The sequence below is a fragment of the Podarcis raffonei genome, chromosome 5 (assembly GCF_027172205.1).
Source record: "Podarcis raffonei isolate rPodRaf1 chromosome 5, rPodRaf1.pri, whole genome shotgun sequence".
Taxonomy (NCBI): Eukaryota; Metazoa; Chordata; class Lepidosauria; order Squamata; family Lacertidae; genus Podarcis; species Podarcis raffonei.
In genome coordinates this window covers 5,184,023-5,199,057 of record NC_070606.1, presented here as the reverse complement: position 1 = coordinate 5,199,057, position 15,035 = coordinate 5,184,023, and the positions used below count along the sequence as shown (strand labels likewise).

Sequence of the window (15,035 nt, the reverse complement as noted above, 5' to 3'; positions counted from 1 at the left end):
ATCTTGTTCTCTGTCGTCCCCTTCTCCTTGTGCCCTCCATCTTTCCCAACATCAGGGTCTTTTCCAGGGAGTCTTCTCTTCTCATAAGGTGGCCAAAGTATTGGAGCCTCAGCTTCACGATCTGTCCTTCCAGTGAGCACTCAGGGCTGATTTCCTTCAGAATGGAGAGGTTGGATCTTCTTGCAGTCCATGGGACTCTCAAGAGTCTCCTCCAGCACCATAATTCAAAAGCATGAATTCTTCGGCCATCAGCCTTCTTTATGGTCCATCTCTCACTTCCATACATCACTACTGGGAAAACCATAGCTTTAACTATACGGATTCACAATTACCTCTTCCTTTAGGATTGGTTGATATAATTGACTAAAGGAACTGTGTAGAATTGTGCTGTAGCGTTTAGTTCACAATAAAAAAGAATGTTCAAAGCCATTTTATAATAGAGTTTTTCAGATGGTTTAATGAACGGAATTGAGTTTTTGTTCGTTTGTTGTTTGTGTGTTTTAATTTATAAGCTATAAAACCATTGGCTCCCGCTGCTTGCCCACCCACCAGGCCCTGGAAGAATTTGGCTGCTACCAGACTTGTTTCTTGATGCTTCCTTGTTTTGGAGAAAGGTCACCACACTAGATGCCATTCGCACACATCATTCCTTCGCACTGTCCCTCTGACTTGACATCCCGCTGTCCTTGCAGGTTTTATCTTTTCTATGAAAAAAGGTGTGAGGCCAGTGTGCCGCCTCACAGCCTGTGTTGTGAACCCCTGGAAAAGGAGGGGAAATTGCAGTGCAAAACTAATAGGGAAATGACCACTTGCACTATAGTCCAATACATTCCAGAAGTGGCTTTTATGTCATGTGAAAGCTCACATGTAATGTGCAAAATAAGAGTTAGGGAAACTTCAGGAAAATGGTATAAGCTGCAGTGGGAGATGCCTTGTGTTTTCAAACATTACTTTCCTCAAAATACAAAGTGGCGTTAACAGGACTATGAACCAAGCAGCTTTTCTAAAGACTGGGATTCATGAGGCAATTCGGCAACACACAACTGAGGGAGCAGATCTTGTTGTAAATATTGGGGGGGCAGCAAGAGATGGGGAAATTCCCCAGAGGCCGGGGGGGGCATGAGAAGCTGTGCAGTCAGAGAAGGGAGAGATTGGGCAAGAGAGCTTTTGCCTAAAGGCTAGAGGAGAAACACAGAAGGCCAGTTAAACACATAGCTTTGAAACCGTGAACTGTAGAATCATTTCAGTACAAATTCTTCACATAGGCAAAGTTTTGAAATCCTAAAGAGACAGATAAAAATACCCCTGAGGTAAAAAAAAAAAAGCTGTATTTTTTTTTAACATACCATTCTAAATATAACATACAATGAAGCGAAAACAACTTTAAATTCTCACATGGCAATTTAAAAATAATTTTCTCTTCAAAATCGAGGTCATCAGTACAAATCTTCATTGTCGCTGCTGAGGAGGACGGGATAGGCTGTTCCTATGTGCTGCCTGTGGCGGTAAACGACAATCTCCAGTTCGTATTCCTCTATTCTCACCCTCTGGCGCGTCACTCTTTCATTTGCTTGCAGAAAAATCACAGTATAAAGGGCAAACTCGAACTCGGGGCTGACGCCAATGAAGCTGCTGCCCACAGGCTTCACGAGCCCCTTCCAGCTGAACTGAAGGCTTAAAACCTGGTCGTCCTCATCAGGCTGAAAGCAAACACACAACACATTAGGACAGATACGCCTTTTGAATTATGACTGAATCAAACCAATGGGATTTCTGGGGCCAGGGAAGGAAGCAGGTGATGTTGCACCGTGGAAAGTGGGGGGTGGGTTTTGCTGGCACTTTCTCAGCTGAGCATGGCAGCAAAGCCCATCTCCCTGAATGCTCAGATGAAGTGAAGCCATTGGTTGTGGGGGGGTGGAATTAGGGGGGAAACACATGTAAATGTAATGCATCATGTCTAAAATCCACTTAGGATGTGCAAGCCCTGGATCTGGGGCTGGATGAGGGCCCATAAACCGACTCTGAGTCCTGGCAAGATGGAGGTGCTGTGGGTCGGTGGCTCCTGAGTCCAGGCACTTGGCACTTCCACCCACAGAAGACTCTTCTTCTTTCAATAAGGCTTTTAAGCTGAAATCTTTCCCAGTCTGCATCTGTCCTGGAATTGTTGAGAAGGGGTGGAGTTAAAGTAAGTGGTTGTGTTGCTGGACTTCGCCCTCCTCCTCTCCTCCTTCCTACTGTATGTGTCCCCTAAATCTGCTTTGAAGGGTTGGGGGATCCCAGAATAGGTTTAGGGGGCACAAAAGTTGACTGGAAATTGTTCCCCATGCTGCGCATGCCCTGTTTAGCACCCCATTGAATTCCACCCAAGATGTCTTTCTTTCTTATCGCTTGCCACCCTGGGCTCCTTTGGGAGAAAGAGCAGGATGGATATTGAATGAATGAATGAATGACAGAGGAATCTGATGCAAGTATAAACCAAGAGAAATCAGAAGCAAGATGCTTAGCAGGCGTCTAGCTGAAGATGCTCTGGGTTTTAAAAATTGCTCTTCGAATATCACGTCCTACGTGTGTTGCTTATTTGCTCAGGTGTAGATTTGTGCACATAAACAGTTGCAAAATGTGCTGTATATTACACACACACACACACACACACACACAGAGAGAGAGAGAGAGAGAGAGAGAGAGAGAGAGAGAGAGAGAGAGAATTGTTTCTTACCCTGTTTTTGTTCTTCCTGGCTACATAGCCCTTGTAGTCAATGTGCCTAAGTTTTTCTTGAAGGTAAAACTGCACCCAGTTATGCAGTCCCAGGATCTCTTTACCTCGCTTAGTTTCCCCAACAAATACATGTTCAAATCCGCAAGAGTCAGGTCTGCAAAGCAAATCATTTGGGTTTGGGGGATGAGTGGGGAAAGGAAAAGTATTGTTCAAGGCCAGACAGATAGAATCTGATATTTTCACTGTGCCGTGATGTTACACATTTACGTAGCTGGTTGTACAAGGGATATGTTGTACAGTGTACACATTCAAACAACATCCACAATGTCTATCATTTCTGGGGATGTTTGAATATCTGCCCTTGACAAAGGCTGAGGGGAAAACATTCAGTTGGGCTAACATAAATGCCATGTGTTGGATTGGAATTATTAATTTTGAGATACAAGTGACCCTGCTATCTGTTGCATTTAAACCATAGAACTTGGGGGAGCCAATTTTATTCGATGTTGTGTTTTTCAATGTCTCTTAATCTGGTTTGAATATCGCAATAAATATATTGCTCACTTGAATTATAAAAGAGTTCCAAGTCAATACCAATAGATCTGATTTTGCTGTGTATGAGTTGGAACCATCTGGATTTATAAGAGTCCTTAAGTAAGTCAGAGAGCAGATTGGCAAAAGCTCTTGCACTTGCACTAAGAACATCTAAAGAGCCCTGTTGGAACAGACCAAGGATCCCAATAATAATAATAATAATAATAATAATAATAATAATAATAATAATAATAATAATTTATTTCTACCATGCCCACTCTAGGCATCTTTCAACAGAACATTAAAAACAGAATGAAACTTCAAACACTAAAAACTTCCCAATACAGGGCTGCCTTCAAATGTCTTCTAAAAGTCAGATAATTGTTTATTTCCTTGACATCTGATGGGAGGGCGTTCCACAGGGCGGGCACCACTACCGAGAAGGCCCTCTGCCTGGTTCCCTGTAACGTCACTTCTCGGATAACTGTTTATTTCCCTAACATATCTACTTTCCCATGTAAACATAGAAGATTGATATCCTCCTACAGAGTGTATTTTCTTACTCTTTAGCTCCAAGCTGCAAAGTCTGTACAATATTTGGATATTACATCATTCAAGCTATGGTAGAGTCTATTAAAAATCCGCCATACCCTTTTCCTCCATCCCTGGAGTAGAGGTGAAACCAAATGGCATAGAGCTGAGACTTGAAATCCTTCAGATCTGGTTTAGTCCAGGTTTTTTTAACTAAATATTGATGGGTAAGCTGGAAGAGATGAAATTGACATGAATTGGGGGGGTGTTAAAATCTTAACATATACCTCGAGTTTCAGAGTGTTTGCAGAGTTTCCTGCAGAAGAAAGGTTCAGAAGGTTTCTGGGAAGACAAGACTGAGAGTGAAGTCTCACATATTTATGGGAATCAGAGATCAGAGAGGAATTGTTGTTTGACACAGTCATGATTCACTCCTTCTCTAATGTCAGTGATCTCTTTAGCCGAGGCAGAGTTAAGACATGCTGAGGTTCTAAGCTATGTCAAGCTCTAATAGAAAACACAGTGAAAACAATAAAGAGTATGTTTTCCCTGTTTCCTTTATTTTTTAACCAATTATTAAGTCTTGAAACTGACAAGAAGAAAAAAAGTACTTAGAGACTCCTCACAATCTGAGGCAATGAACTATAGCTTACTTAGATGGAATTAACCTGTAAGTAAATTTTTGATTGGCTATAGACAGTACCGGATTTAAAGACACACTGACTATAGCTTACTTAGTTTTCCTTTAAATCCAGTACTGTCTATAGCCAATCAGTTAGTTCCATCTTCTTAACATGTCAAAAGAGCAAAAATGTTTTAACTACATGCAGCATTTTGAACATGAGCTTAACTTTTGGGTGCTTATTCAAAAACAAAGCCCATGATAGATAGATGATAGATAGATAGATGATAGATAGATGATAGATATAGATAGATAGATAGATAGATAGATAGATAGATAGATAGATAGACGATAGATAGATAGATGATAGATAGATAGATAGATGATAGATAGATGATAGATAGATAGATAGATAGATAGATAGATAGATAGATGATAGATGATAGATAGATAGATAGATAGATGATAGATAGATAGATAGATAGATGATAGATAGATAGATAGATAGATAGATAGATAGATAGATGATAGAGAGATAGATAGATAGATGATAGATAGATAGATGATAGATAGATAGATAGATAGATAGATAGATAGATAGATAGATAGATATAGATAGATAGATGATGATAGATAGATAGATGATAGATAGATAGATTAGATAGATAGATAGATAGATAGATAGATGATAGATAGATAGATAGATGATAGATAGATGATAGATAGATAGATGATAGATAGATAGATAGATAGATAGATAGATAGATAGATAGATAGATAGATAGATAGATGATAGATAGATGATAGATAGATGATAGAGAGATAGATAGATAGATGATAGATAGATAGATAGATGATAGATAGATAGATGATAGATAGATAGATAGATAGATAGATAGATGATAGATAGATAGATAGATAGATAGATAGATGATAGATAGATAGATGATAGATGGATAGATAGATATAGATAGATAGATGATGATAGATAGATAGATAGATAGATGATAGATAGATAAATAGATAGATGATAGATAGATAGATAGATAGATAGATAGATAGATGATAGATAGATGATAGATAGATGATAGATAGATAGATAGATGATGATAGATAGATGATAGATGATAGATAGATAGATAGATAGATGATAGATAGATGATAGATAGATAGATAGATAGATAGATGATAGATGATAGATAGATAGATTGATAGATGATAGAGATAGATAGATATAGATAGATAGATAGATAGATAGATAGATAGATAGATGATAGATAGATAGATAGATGATAGATGGATAGATAGATAGATGATAGATAGAAGATAGATAGATAGATGATAGATGATAGATGATAGATGATAGATGATAGATGATAGATAGATAGATAGATAGATAGATGATAGATAGATAGATGATAGATTATATATGTGTGTGTGTTCATTTATAATTAAGTTCATATATATTAGGTACATTTAGGCTGCAGAATCCCAGGACCTCTAATGGTCACTGGTGCTGCTGAACTAAAGCAAAATATTGGCATTCCTACCACTCCTGTACTCACTTTCATCACTTCAGTTTCTAACACTGCATCGAGAAAGCGGTTATTTTCAGCTATTTCCTCTGCCGTCACCAGCTCTGCCATACCAGTTGATGTCTCGTAGTTGTCCAAAAGGGAAATAAAGGCTATAAGAAGAAATATATCCCTCAGATTAATTCAGAATGTGGGAAGAAAGAGAAGTTTCATTTATGTTCCTTACGCAGTGTTCAAATACCAATTTATGTGTGGACTCTCTTATCACTCAGGCTGCGTCCACACAAGGGCCTCTTACCCATAGATGCTAGTGGCACGGGGTGCCAGGGCGCCAGGTTCTGGAGGGCGCCAGTGAAGAGGCGGAGGCACCTCCTGGCATCAGCTCACCGCCCTCGCCCGCCTCTGTCATGCCGCGCCAAAGCAGCGCCCGCGCCCGGAGCCTCCGTCTGCCATGGCCACCATGGCACGAAGCAGCCAGCTGCGCCGGAAGGTGCCACATCCAGCCTCTGCATCTTCCCCGCTGAAGGAGCTGCCCTCCAGCCGCTGCCCGCCTCCTCCAGCCCCGCCGCCAGTGCCATCCTCCCTAAAAAACTCTGGGAAACGGGGGGGGGGGTGCCAGAGGGAGCTTTGCACCACGGCGCTGGATATGCTTAAGACAGCCCTGCATCCACACAATACATTTAAAGCACACTGCCCCCCCCCCGAGAATTCTGGGGTGCTGGGAATGATAGATCTGTGAAGGGTAAACTACGGTTCCCAATATTTTTTGGGGGGAAGTCATGTATTTTCGAGGTGCATTGTGGACTCAGCCATTGTCTCATGCCACATGCCCTAAGTAAAAAGTTTGCCTATGAGTTGCAGGGGACTACGGCCATCAGAAAAAGGGGCCTTTGGGCTATGGTTGCAAACTTTAAGTGCTATAAGCAGGACTAGGTGTTTGCTGTACATCTCGTAGCATACTCTGTGAGAAAGATCCCGGAAATTTCCACTCCCATACAGTGGCCAAGACTCAGGGCTCCTCCGCTGCTTTCAGTGAAAACCTTCTCTTTTCTTTGTGCCTTGTAAGTGGAACTCCTCCTGCTCCTGATGTGTGTGTGTGTGTGTGTGTGTGTGTGTGTGTGTGTGTTAGGGGATGTGAAAGTGTGGGCCATGGGATGCAAGGTTTCTGTTTGTGGGAAAATAAAATCCTGTGATCTTCCGACTGGAATAAACCAGCTACTTGAAGTATGCAGCCATGTTTCGTAACAGGCAAATCTCATGTGTATTTTTCCTGCACACACCCACTAATAAAACGTATGTTAAAGTGATTTGCTACCGACTGAATATATCAGTGGCTCCCTAATTTGTAACTCTACTGATATGGTTATATTTATATATGGGCTTATTTATATCGTTTTAATTGGCTTGGTTTTCTCCAAAGAATCCTGAGAGTTGTAGTTTGGCTGTTTGGGCAATCTCATAGCTCCCCCTCTCCCGGAGTCTGGGTTTTTGCTAATAAAAATCAACATTAATAATAAATTAATAAATAATAACAATTTTTTATTTATACCCCGCCCTTCCCAGTTTAAAAACCGGGCTCAGGGCGGCTAATAGCAAATATAAAACATTGATTAAAATGCAGCTTGCAAACAGCATAAAATACAACATAAATGCAGCATCAATGACAATAAAATTTAAAAATTCAGGGGTCATGGGGGGTAATCAGTAAACACCAAATGATCACCAGGGCTAACTGGCCAAGTTGGTCCTACTAGGGCCAGCAAGAAGACCAGGGAAGAGTTTAAATGTGGGGTCCCAGAAGGGTTTCTTCATAGAAGAGGGAAAGGAAAAAGGAATAGAGGATCAGGCTAATTCAAATTGAAGGCCAGGCAGAATAGCTCTGTCTTACAGGCCCGACGGAGGTCATGGGTCCCTTTACCTTTACCTTTACCTTTACAGGCCCAATGGAAGGAGGTTAAATCCTGAAGGGCCCTAGTCTCATGGGACAGAGCATTCCACCAGGTCGGAGCCACCACTGAAAAGGCCCTGGCCCTGGTGGAGGATAGTCTGGCTTCCTTAGGGCCCGGGACCTTTAAGCGGTTATTATTCATGGACCTTAGGGTCCTCTATATTAAATATCTTCCTCGAATGGAAGAAGGGTGTGTTGTACAGTTAAACTTCAAGGGAGGAGCCTTACTTGAATAAGTTTCCGTGTTCTTCAGACGTTGCTCATTTACGCTGCAAAACAACGGTTCAGAAGCGCTGTCTCTGGCCGCATTACTGCCCTGCGGTACATAGCCAGCTTTCCCCTGTAAGCAAAACGTGGTACTATGATGGATGTGTGCTGCAGTTTTAGGTGAGGCATCTGAAAAGTTATTTTGCTTGTTGACTCCAGCCCCTGACAAACTTGGGTTAAGGGGGAAAATGTAAAATACAGATAATAACTCCCCGTATCTTTTACGTAAGCTCAGCTCATATGTTTTACTCACATGTTCCTATGTGGCAAGCAGCCAAGCCTACAGGCTCACGTGGTTTCAGCACAGGTGTCTAGAAGGAAGGAGCCTTCAGTGGCACGGCTGAATGCGCAAAATGCCCTCTCTGCGGATGTTCACACCATATGCACAGACACCAGAGGGTGGGGATAGTCGGATAGGGTGGGTCTTCCTGGCACGGCCAATGCTCACTTTTTGGGAGAACACAGGAGAGCTAAGCATAGTGACACATATAACTGATACCTGTAAGGAAATGGTATAGTCTTTTCCAGGCACAAAGCGGTTCACATCAGCATCCCAGAGCTCATTGAAAAGCTTGGAGAGTTCCTGATTCAGGATCTGCCTGCAAATAAACATAGGCAGAGAAGCGGGGGTTTTTCAAAATCAACACAAACATAGATCAGATATTCACTCATGGTTGCCAGATTCTTGATCAGCGTCCTATCCCTTAAGAAGAGAAACGGACTCCTGTGCGGCTCGGATAATCTCTTTAAACTATGATCTATGTTTTAGGATGTAATTAGGTGATTTCACCATTGATGTCTTCTACTAATTTATGAGTAGAGGGCGATGTTTATGTTACAAATTTATTGTAATGTATGATGTTGGTCTTTTGTTTTTGTTTTGTTTTGCTTTGGTTCTTGTCTGTTTTTTGTAAGTCTTGGCAGTTTTAAATTTGGAGGTTTAAGTACATTATGTTGGTATGGGAAACTGTCGTGTGATGGGCCAATGGCCGTAATAAAGATCAATACAATACAATAGATCAGATAGCCAATTCCTGGCTTGGGGAGAGCAATGGCGTGTGGTTGGTGGAGCACACAGAGAGGACTACCCTGCCCCAAGGGCTATTTTACACAGGCTGCTCTCGTGGGGTGAAACACTGTGGGTTTGCCCTCTCCTGCAGCCCAGCAGCAGTGACACCTCTGCACCCTTTCAAGGCCTCCCTTCAAAAGCAGAGAAGGAAACCAAAAGCACCCCATCAGGAGCTGTGCAAATGTGCTGAAAGGGCTTTTTCATGCTTATGCAGAATCGGCTATATTTGGAAACAGGAAATGCAGAGAACGAATGATAAGCTCAACTGAGTCTAAACTCTTTTACTCTGCTCTTAACTCCTATCCTTTGGCTCAAAATATATTCCTCAATATGGCTTTCTTTTTTCTTTTTTGCAATTGGCAACCTCATTTGCCAATTGGCTGTGCCTTATCCCACTTATAGTTTCTTGCAGCCTGCATGAACTTAGAGCCTTGTTGACAACCAAGCAGCCAGTTCAGACTTCGTGTCAGAAACATGGGAGCAACAGAGGTGCAGACTCTCCCCCCCCCCCCCGGAGCAGAGCCTTGTCTGGACATCAGCCCCAAAGACTTTTCATAGCTAGGACAAGAATTATGCCAGGAGACCAGTTGTGAGGAACCTCTCATCTGTGGGCCAAATTAGGCCCACCACACTTGTGAGGTTGTACCGCCAGACCACTTCTGGTCAGCCAGGCATGCCTTACCTGTACCGGACGTTGAAGCCAGTAGCATTACAAAATCATTCAAACACTGATGGGAATTGAATTTTTCTTTGATGCCACAGCTTGAAGCTTAAGCCTGCTGACATCATATGATGGCAGGGGATTGACAGGAGGGTAGCTCTGCCCACTTGTCAATGTGGCCTGCAAAACGTTGGCCTTCCAGCAACCAGAGGGGTCTGCCCAGCGCTGCACAAGACTAACAAACCTGACACAATGAACAGGCCTCTTCTTCACTTCCACAGACCTGTTTCTAATCTCCAAATTCACCAGAGGCTCATCAAACATGGGGTGTATTTTTTGCCATATGAACTCTGCTGCAGCCTTTTCAGGGGCATCATATATGGCACTGTGAAGGTTCCTTCAAATCTAGCATAACCTCTTTGCCAGCTTTTATCACCAGTCAAATTAAGGTGCATACAATATTTTCTCTCAGAATGTGAGAAATTCGTATTTAAGGCAAATGTGTGAAACCTCATTCCCGCTACCCCCGCCACCCCCCAGTGACACCATCTAAAAGTACAGGAAGAACTGAGAACTTTGAGGGGAGGCAGAATCAGAAATGGTGAGTGCCAATTTTGGACAGCTTTTGCAAACCCAAGTATAGAAGTCTCACCCCCCAACTAACTTCATGGTTTTCTCTGACTCATATAATGACTTTTCACTCATGTGAAAACAATTCTCATTGAGCTGCAGTCCCATAGGCAGAATATAGAATTATTTCAATTTAAAGTGTTGGTGTTGACCGTTAAAGCCCTAAACGGCCTTGGTCCAGTATACCTGAAGGAGCGTCTCCACCCCCATCATTCTGCCTGGACGCTGAGGTCCAGCGCCGAGGGCCTTCTGGCGGTTCCCTCACTGCGAGAAGCAAAGCTACAGGGAACCAGGCAGAGGGCCTTCTTGGTAGTGGCGCCCGCCCTGTGGAACGCCCTCCCACCAGATGTCAAAGAGATAAACAACTACCTGACATTTAGAAAACATCTGAAGCCAACCTAGTTCAGGGAAGTTTTTAATGTGTGACATTTTGATGTATTTTTAATCTTTGTTGGAAGCCACCCAGAGTGGCTGGGGAAACCCAGCCAGATGCATGGAGTACAAATAATAAATTAATATTAATATTATTTTGTGGTGTGATATATTCAGAATCATGACAAGACTATAAATACACACACACACACACACACACACCATTGCTTCCTTTTCTTGCTATTAATTTTTTACTGGTGTCCCTACAGTGGAATGTTGACTCCATTTCTAGTACAATCTTATACATGTCAACTCAAAGGCAAATTCCCAAGTAAGCATGTATAGAATTTGAGCCTTCCAGGACAGCTTTAGCAGCATAAGGAATCAAGAGACAGGCACAAAAGGTCATGATAATCTGAAAGACAAAAAGGAGTGTGGCCAGATGTTCCAATGGCACATCTTCTACAAATGCTAAAAATAAGTTTGACTTAAAATACTGTACACCTGCCTTGGTCTAATTGTTTAAATAAGGAAGAACAATCGACACAGAAACAATCGGCTCTGGTCCAGATTTGCCACAGCATAAACTCAGCTTTGAGCAAGCAAGTTGCAAATTGCAGGGAGGAAAACTGATGACAAAAAGAGGGACACCCTAACCCTAATCCAGGGGTAGCCAATGAGATGCCTTCCAGATGCTGTTGGACTACAACTCCCATCATCCCTGACCACTGGCCAAGTTGCCTGCAAACTGGAATCCAAAAATATCTGAACGGCGCTGTTGGTTACCCCAGCAATAATGACACACAGCGTAGATATCGCATGAGGCACTGAAATGCATTTTTAAGTGTCTAACATGAAAATGTTCCCAATCTCTGGGATGTTGTGAAGAAAGACTCTCCTGAGACTGTTGCAAACTTGAAAGAAATGTGCTGAGGTCCCTAGGTGTGCTTTAGCTAACAACAAAAAGAACTACAACCACATCATTAAGATTTGCTCTGTGACCATGAGATCGTAATGGTAAATAAGAAAGTGAAACCTTCTTCTTCCCAAATAACCCTTGCAGAAAAGAAAAGTAGTCTCCTTCTCTGGAGAATTTATTTATTTTGGAACTTAATATTACTTTCAAATTTCATTTCTTCTTTTTCAAACAAAGGAAGCTTAAACAGTTTTGAGATTCCAGGAAAGGGAATCCCATCATTCTGTTAAAACAAGTTACATTCTTGTCTGATAAAAAGTGTTTGCAGTAAAATCCCACAAATAGCTTTACAAACTGTATTGACTTCTTTTTCTATGGCACTTGCAATCAACCTCCCCTTAAAAACAATATAATCAGCTCTTTTGCCTCTAATTTTCCATACAATTGTACCTAGATATTGCCTTTTAAGCGGAACAAAAGAGTTGCATCCTTAATTCTGTGCTGGGTTGCAGCCTGAAACCTTCAAATTTAGTCCCCAAATCTTGATTAAATATCTAGACTGCAGGCTCTTGTGCTTCTAGATGAGACACAACATTTGCTGAATGACACAACAGGCCAATCTTTGCAAGGGAAACAATTGATTTTCTGTGAATATTGCTGGCCTATCAATGAACTCCTCTCGAAACCATTGTTTGAATTCAGCAAATGAGACAATAAAAACCCTGCTCCGTCTATAAAGAATGAAAGTCTTCCTTAATAACTTGATGGACAGCAATCCTGCTCTTATCAGCTCAGAGGTCTCAGTAATTTCAACAGAATTGCAGCTTGTGTGGTGTCATATTTGCACCATTGAGCAGATAGTAAACTATAAATTGTTGAGTAAGTTGGGGGAAAGCTCCCCCTCTCAGAAAATGCATGTCTTCTTTCTGGAAAATTACTGCTAAACACTGGAAGCCGGCAGATGGAAGGCTCATTTCAGCATAAGAGTTCTAAAACCCTAAGATCTACTTTGCAAAAAATCCACAGCAGATTTTTCTTTTCTTTTCATAAAACCTGGTTATGCACCTTCATGATATTATTTTGCCTTTAAAGCTCTTTTTAAACACCTGTAAGATTTCTTAGCATTCAATGTTTCAGCCATGGTTACTGGCTCTAAATAAATGCCTAAGTGCTCTGTGGCTGTACTTTAATTTCCTCCCGTTTCAGCTCTGTTGACTGAACTGTAACTGTAACAATTAATAGTATTATTCTATAAACAGAACTGCACTTGGGAAAACAAAACTTCAGTTTAATTGTACAGTACACACAACATAGAAGTTAAGTAAACGGTCTGTTATAGCTAGGGAATGCAATTTCCATTTGCTAAGCGTAAGATGATTTGCTGGTGCTTATCAGAGACATTGCTACCTAGGATATAGTTTGTAAGTGCATTGCATGCTGATTAGATAATAAACCTACACTTTTCCAAGTGTCCCTGGGACCGTACCTGTGGTTCTTCAAGCTTAAGTTGTTCCCAGTGCACAGGGTGGCAGCGTAATGCCAAAACATGCAACCCTCTCTTACCTTTGAGCCATGTTGACCATATGCTGTTTTTCTCCCCCAAGCAAACTGACTCACAGTGAGCTGAATGCCCGGTTTCACTTCCAAAGCCCTTTTGAAGCAGCCCTGGACCTTTGCACTGCCTCCTGCCTGGTTACCGGGAGCTGCCTCTCAAGGTGATTGGCAGAGTAAGGAAGTTGTAGAAAGGGACACGTTGCAAAGAGAAGGAAGTAAACCGAATGAACCTGAGGGTTGGGCAAACAGTGACAATATGTGTTCTCCTCCAGGTTCCCACCAGATAGACAGAAACACATCAACAGGAGCTAAAATGACTCACGTTGAGCTTCTGAGCATTTCCTATTATTATAGATGCATTCGGTGGTGCTGTGGTCTAAACCACAAAGCCTAGGGCTTGCTGATCGGAAGGCCGGCGGATCGAATCCCCGTGATGGGGTGAGCTCCCGTTGCTCGGTCCCTGCTCCTGCCAATCTAGCAGTTCGAAAGCACGTCAAAGTGCAAGTAGATAAATAGGTACCGCTCCAGCAGGAAGGTAAACGGTGTTTCTGTCCGCTGCTCTTGTTTGCCAGAAGCGGCTTAGTCATGCTGGCCACATGACCCAGAAGCTCCCTTGGCCTATAGAGCGAGATGAGCGCACAACCCCAGAGTCGTCCGCCACTGGACCTAACAGTCAGGGGTACCTTTAATTCAAAAATGGGCTATGGGGTGTTTTGGAGTTTATCCCTCCCACCCCTGCCCCGGAAGTATGAGGTTTGCATCCCAAAATACTACTTTTGTTTACTGAGGTTAAAATTAAAACAATGTTTTATGTTTCTGGGCCTTCTCTTTTATAATTCCTCTACATCCAAGGTGCTATTTGCTCACAATCAAGGTATCTGTAAGTGATGATGACTACAAAATGAAGGGGAAATGCTTTATTGTCCTGGGTTCTGCAGTTAGCAGGTGCAATTAGCAGGTGCAGCAAAATTCAGAGCTGCCTGTGATTTTAATGATTAATAACTTTCGTATGTGAATTAATGGGATGCCTTGAGTGATGCTCAGGTGTGCCCCAGGCAACGCTGGCCTCTGTCCCTCTTTCCTTCCTTCCTTCCCTCCCTCCCTCCTCTGATGCCCTCTTGCATCTCTGCCTCCCCAAGGCTTGCACAGCTGTGTGTTGCAGCAGCCCTGGCTCTAAGCTCCCCATGTGAATGGTGCCTCTGGGGCTGGCCAGGGGGTGCTGGTTTCCAGGAGCTGAGGTGGCCTTGGAGTAAGCAAGCAAGTGGGTGAGGGAGCCCAGCCTGCCAGTCCACCAGCCCTTGCTGGACAAGTGGGAGACAGGCCAGGTAGGCACCATGCTGACCTTTCTTGCGCTTGTTGTATGCAATGCCTGCCTGGGAGCTGAGTGTCCAGCACTGGAGGGGAGCCCTTCCACCACATAGGCCAGGCAATACCTGCTGCTGCCTCTGCTGCCTCCCAAGGTGAGTGAGATGGTGGCCTCACGGTCACTTTCGGCCAGGCTCCTTTGGGCTGCTAAGGCTGGGGGCATTCTCTTCCCAGGCCCCTGTGGGGCAGCACGAAGAGGCACCTCTCTTTGTGGCAGGGAAGGGGCAACTCACAGACCAGGGGCAGTAGCTGCCTGGAGGACTCCCAAGGAGAGGAGAGAGGAGAGGAGGCTGAGGGAACACTCCACCAGGGAGG

At 42.9% G+C, this 15,035-nt stretch overlaps 1 protein-coding gene across 1 annotated transcript; it reads right to left on the bottom strand.

The window, feature by feature from the left end:
- Nucleotides 1-329: 329 nt before the first annotated feature.
- LOC128413572 (poly(U)-specific endoribonuclease-like) lies at nt 330-13,668 on the bottom strand. Its single transcript, XM_053387696.1, has 7 exons — nt 13,365-13,668; nt 8,653-8,752; nt 8,115-8,226; nt 5,969-6,090; nt 3,901-4,013; nt 2,717-2,870; nt 330-1,700 (listed from the first exon to the last, which is right to left on the bottom strand). Exons 1-7 carry the CDS (start codon nt 13,382-13,384, stop codon nt 1,437-1,439), a joined length of 885 nt encoding a protein of 294 aa, XP_053243671.1. The 5' UTR covers nt 13,385-13,668; the 3' UTR covers nt 330-1,436.
- Nucleotides 13,669-15,035: the final 1,367 nt, after the last annotated feature.

Coding starts and splice junctions, on each gene's coding strand:
- LOC128413572 (XM_053387696.1), bottom strand. CDS start 13,384: ATGGTCAACATGGCTCAAAG. Junction 8,753..13,364: donor ATGGTCAACATGGCTCAAAG/GTAAGAGAGGGT, acceptor GTTTATTTGCAG/GCAGATCCTGAATCAGGAAC. Junction 4,014..5,968: donor TAGAAACTGAAGTGATGAAA/GTGAGTACAGGA, acceptor CATCTCTTCCAG/CTTACCCATCAATATTTAGT.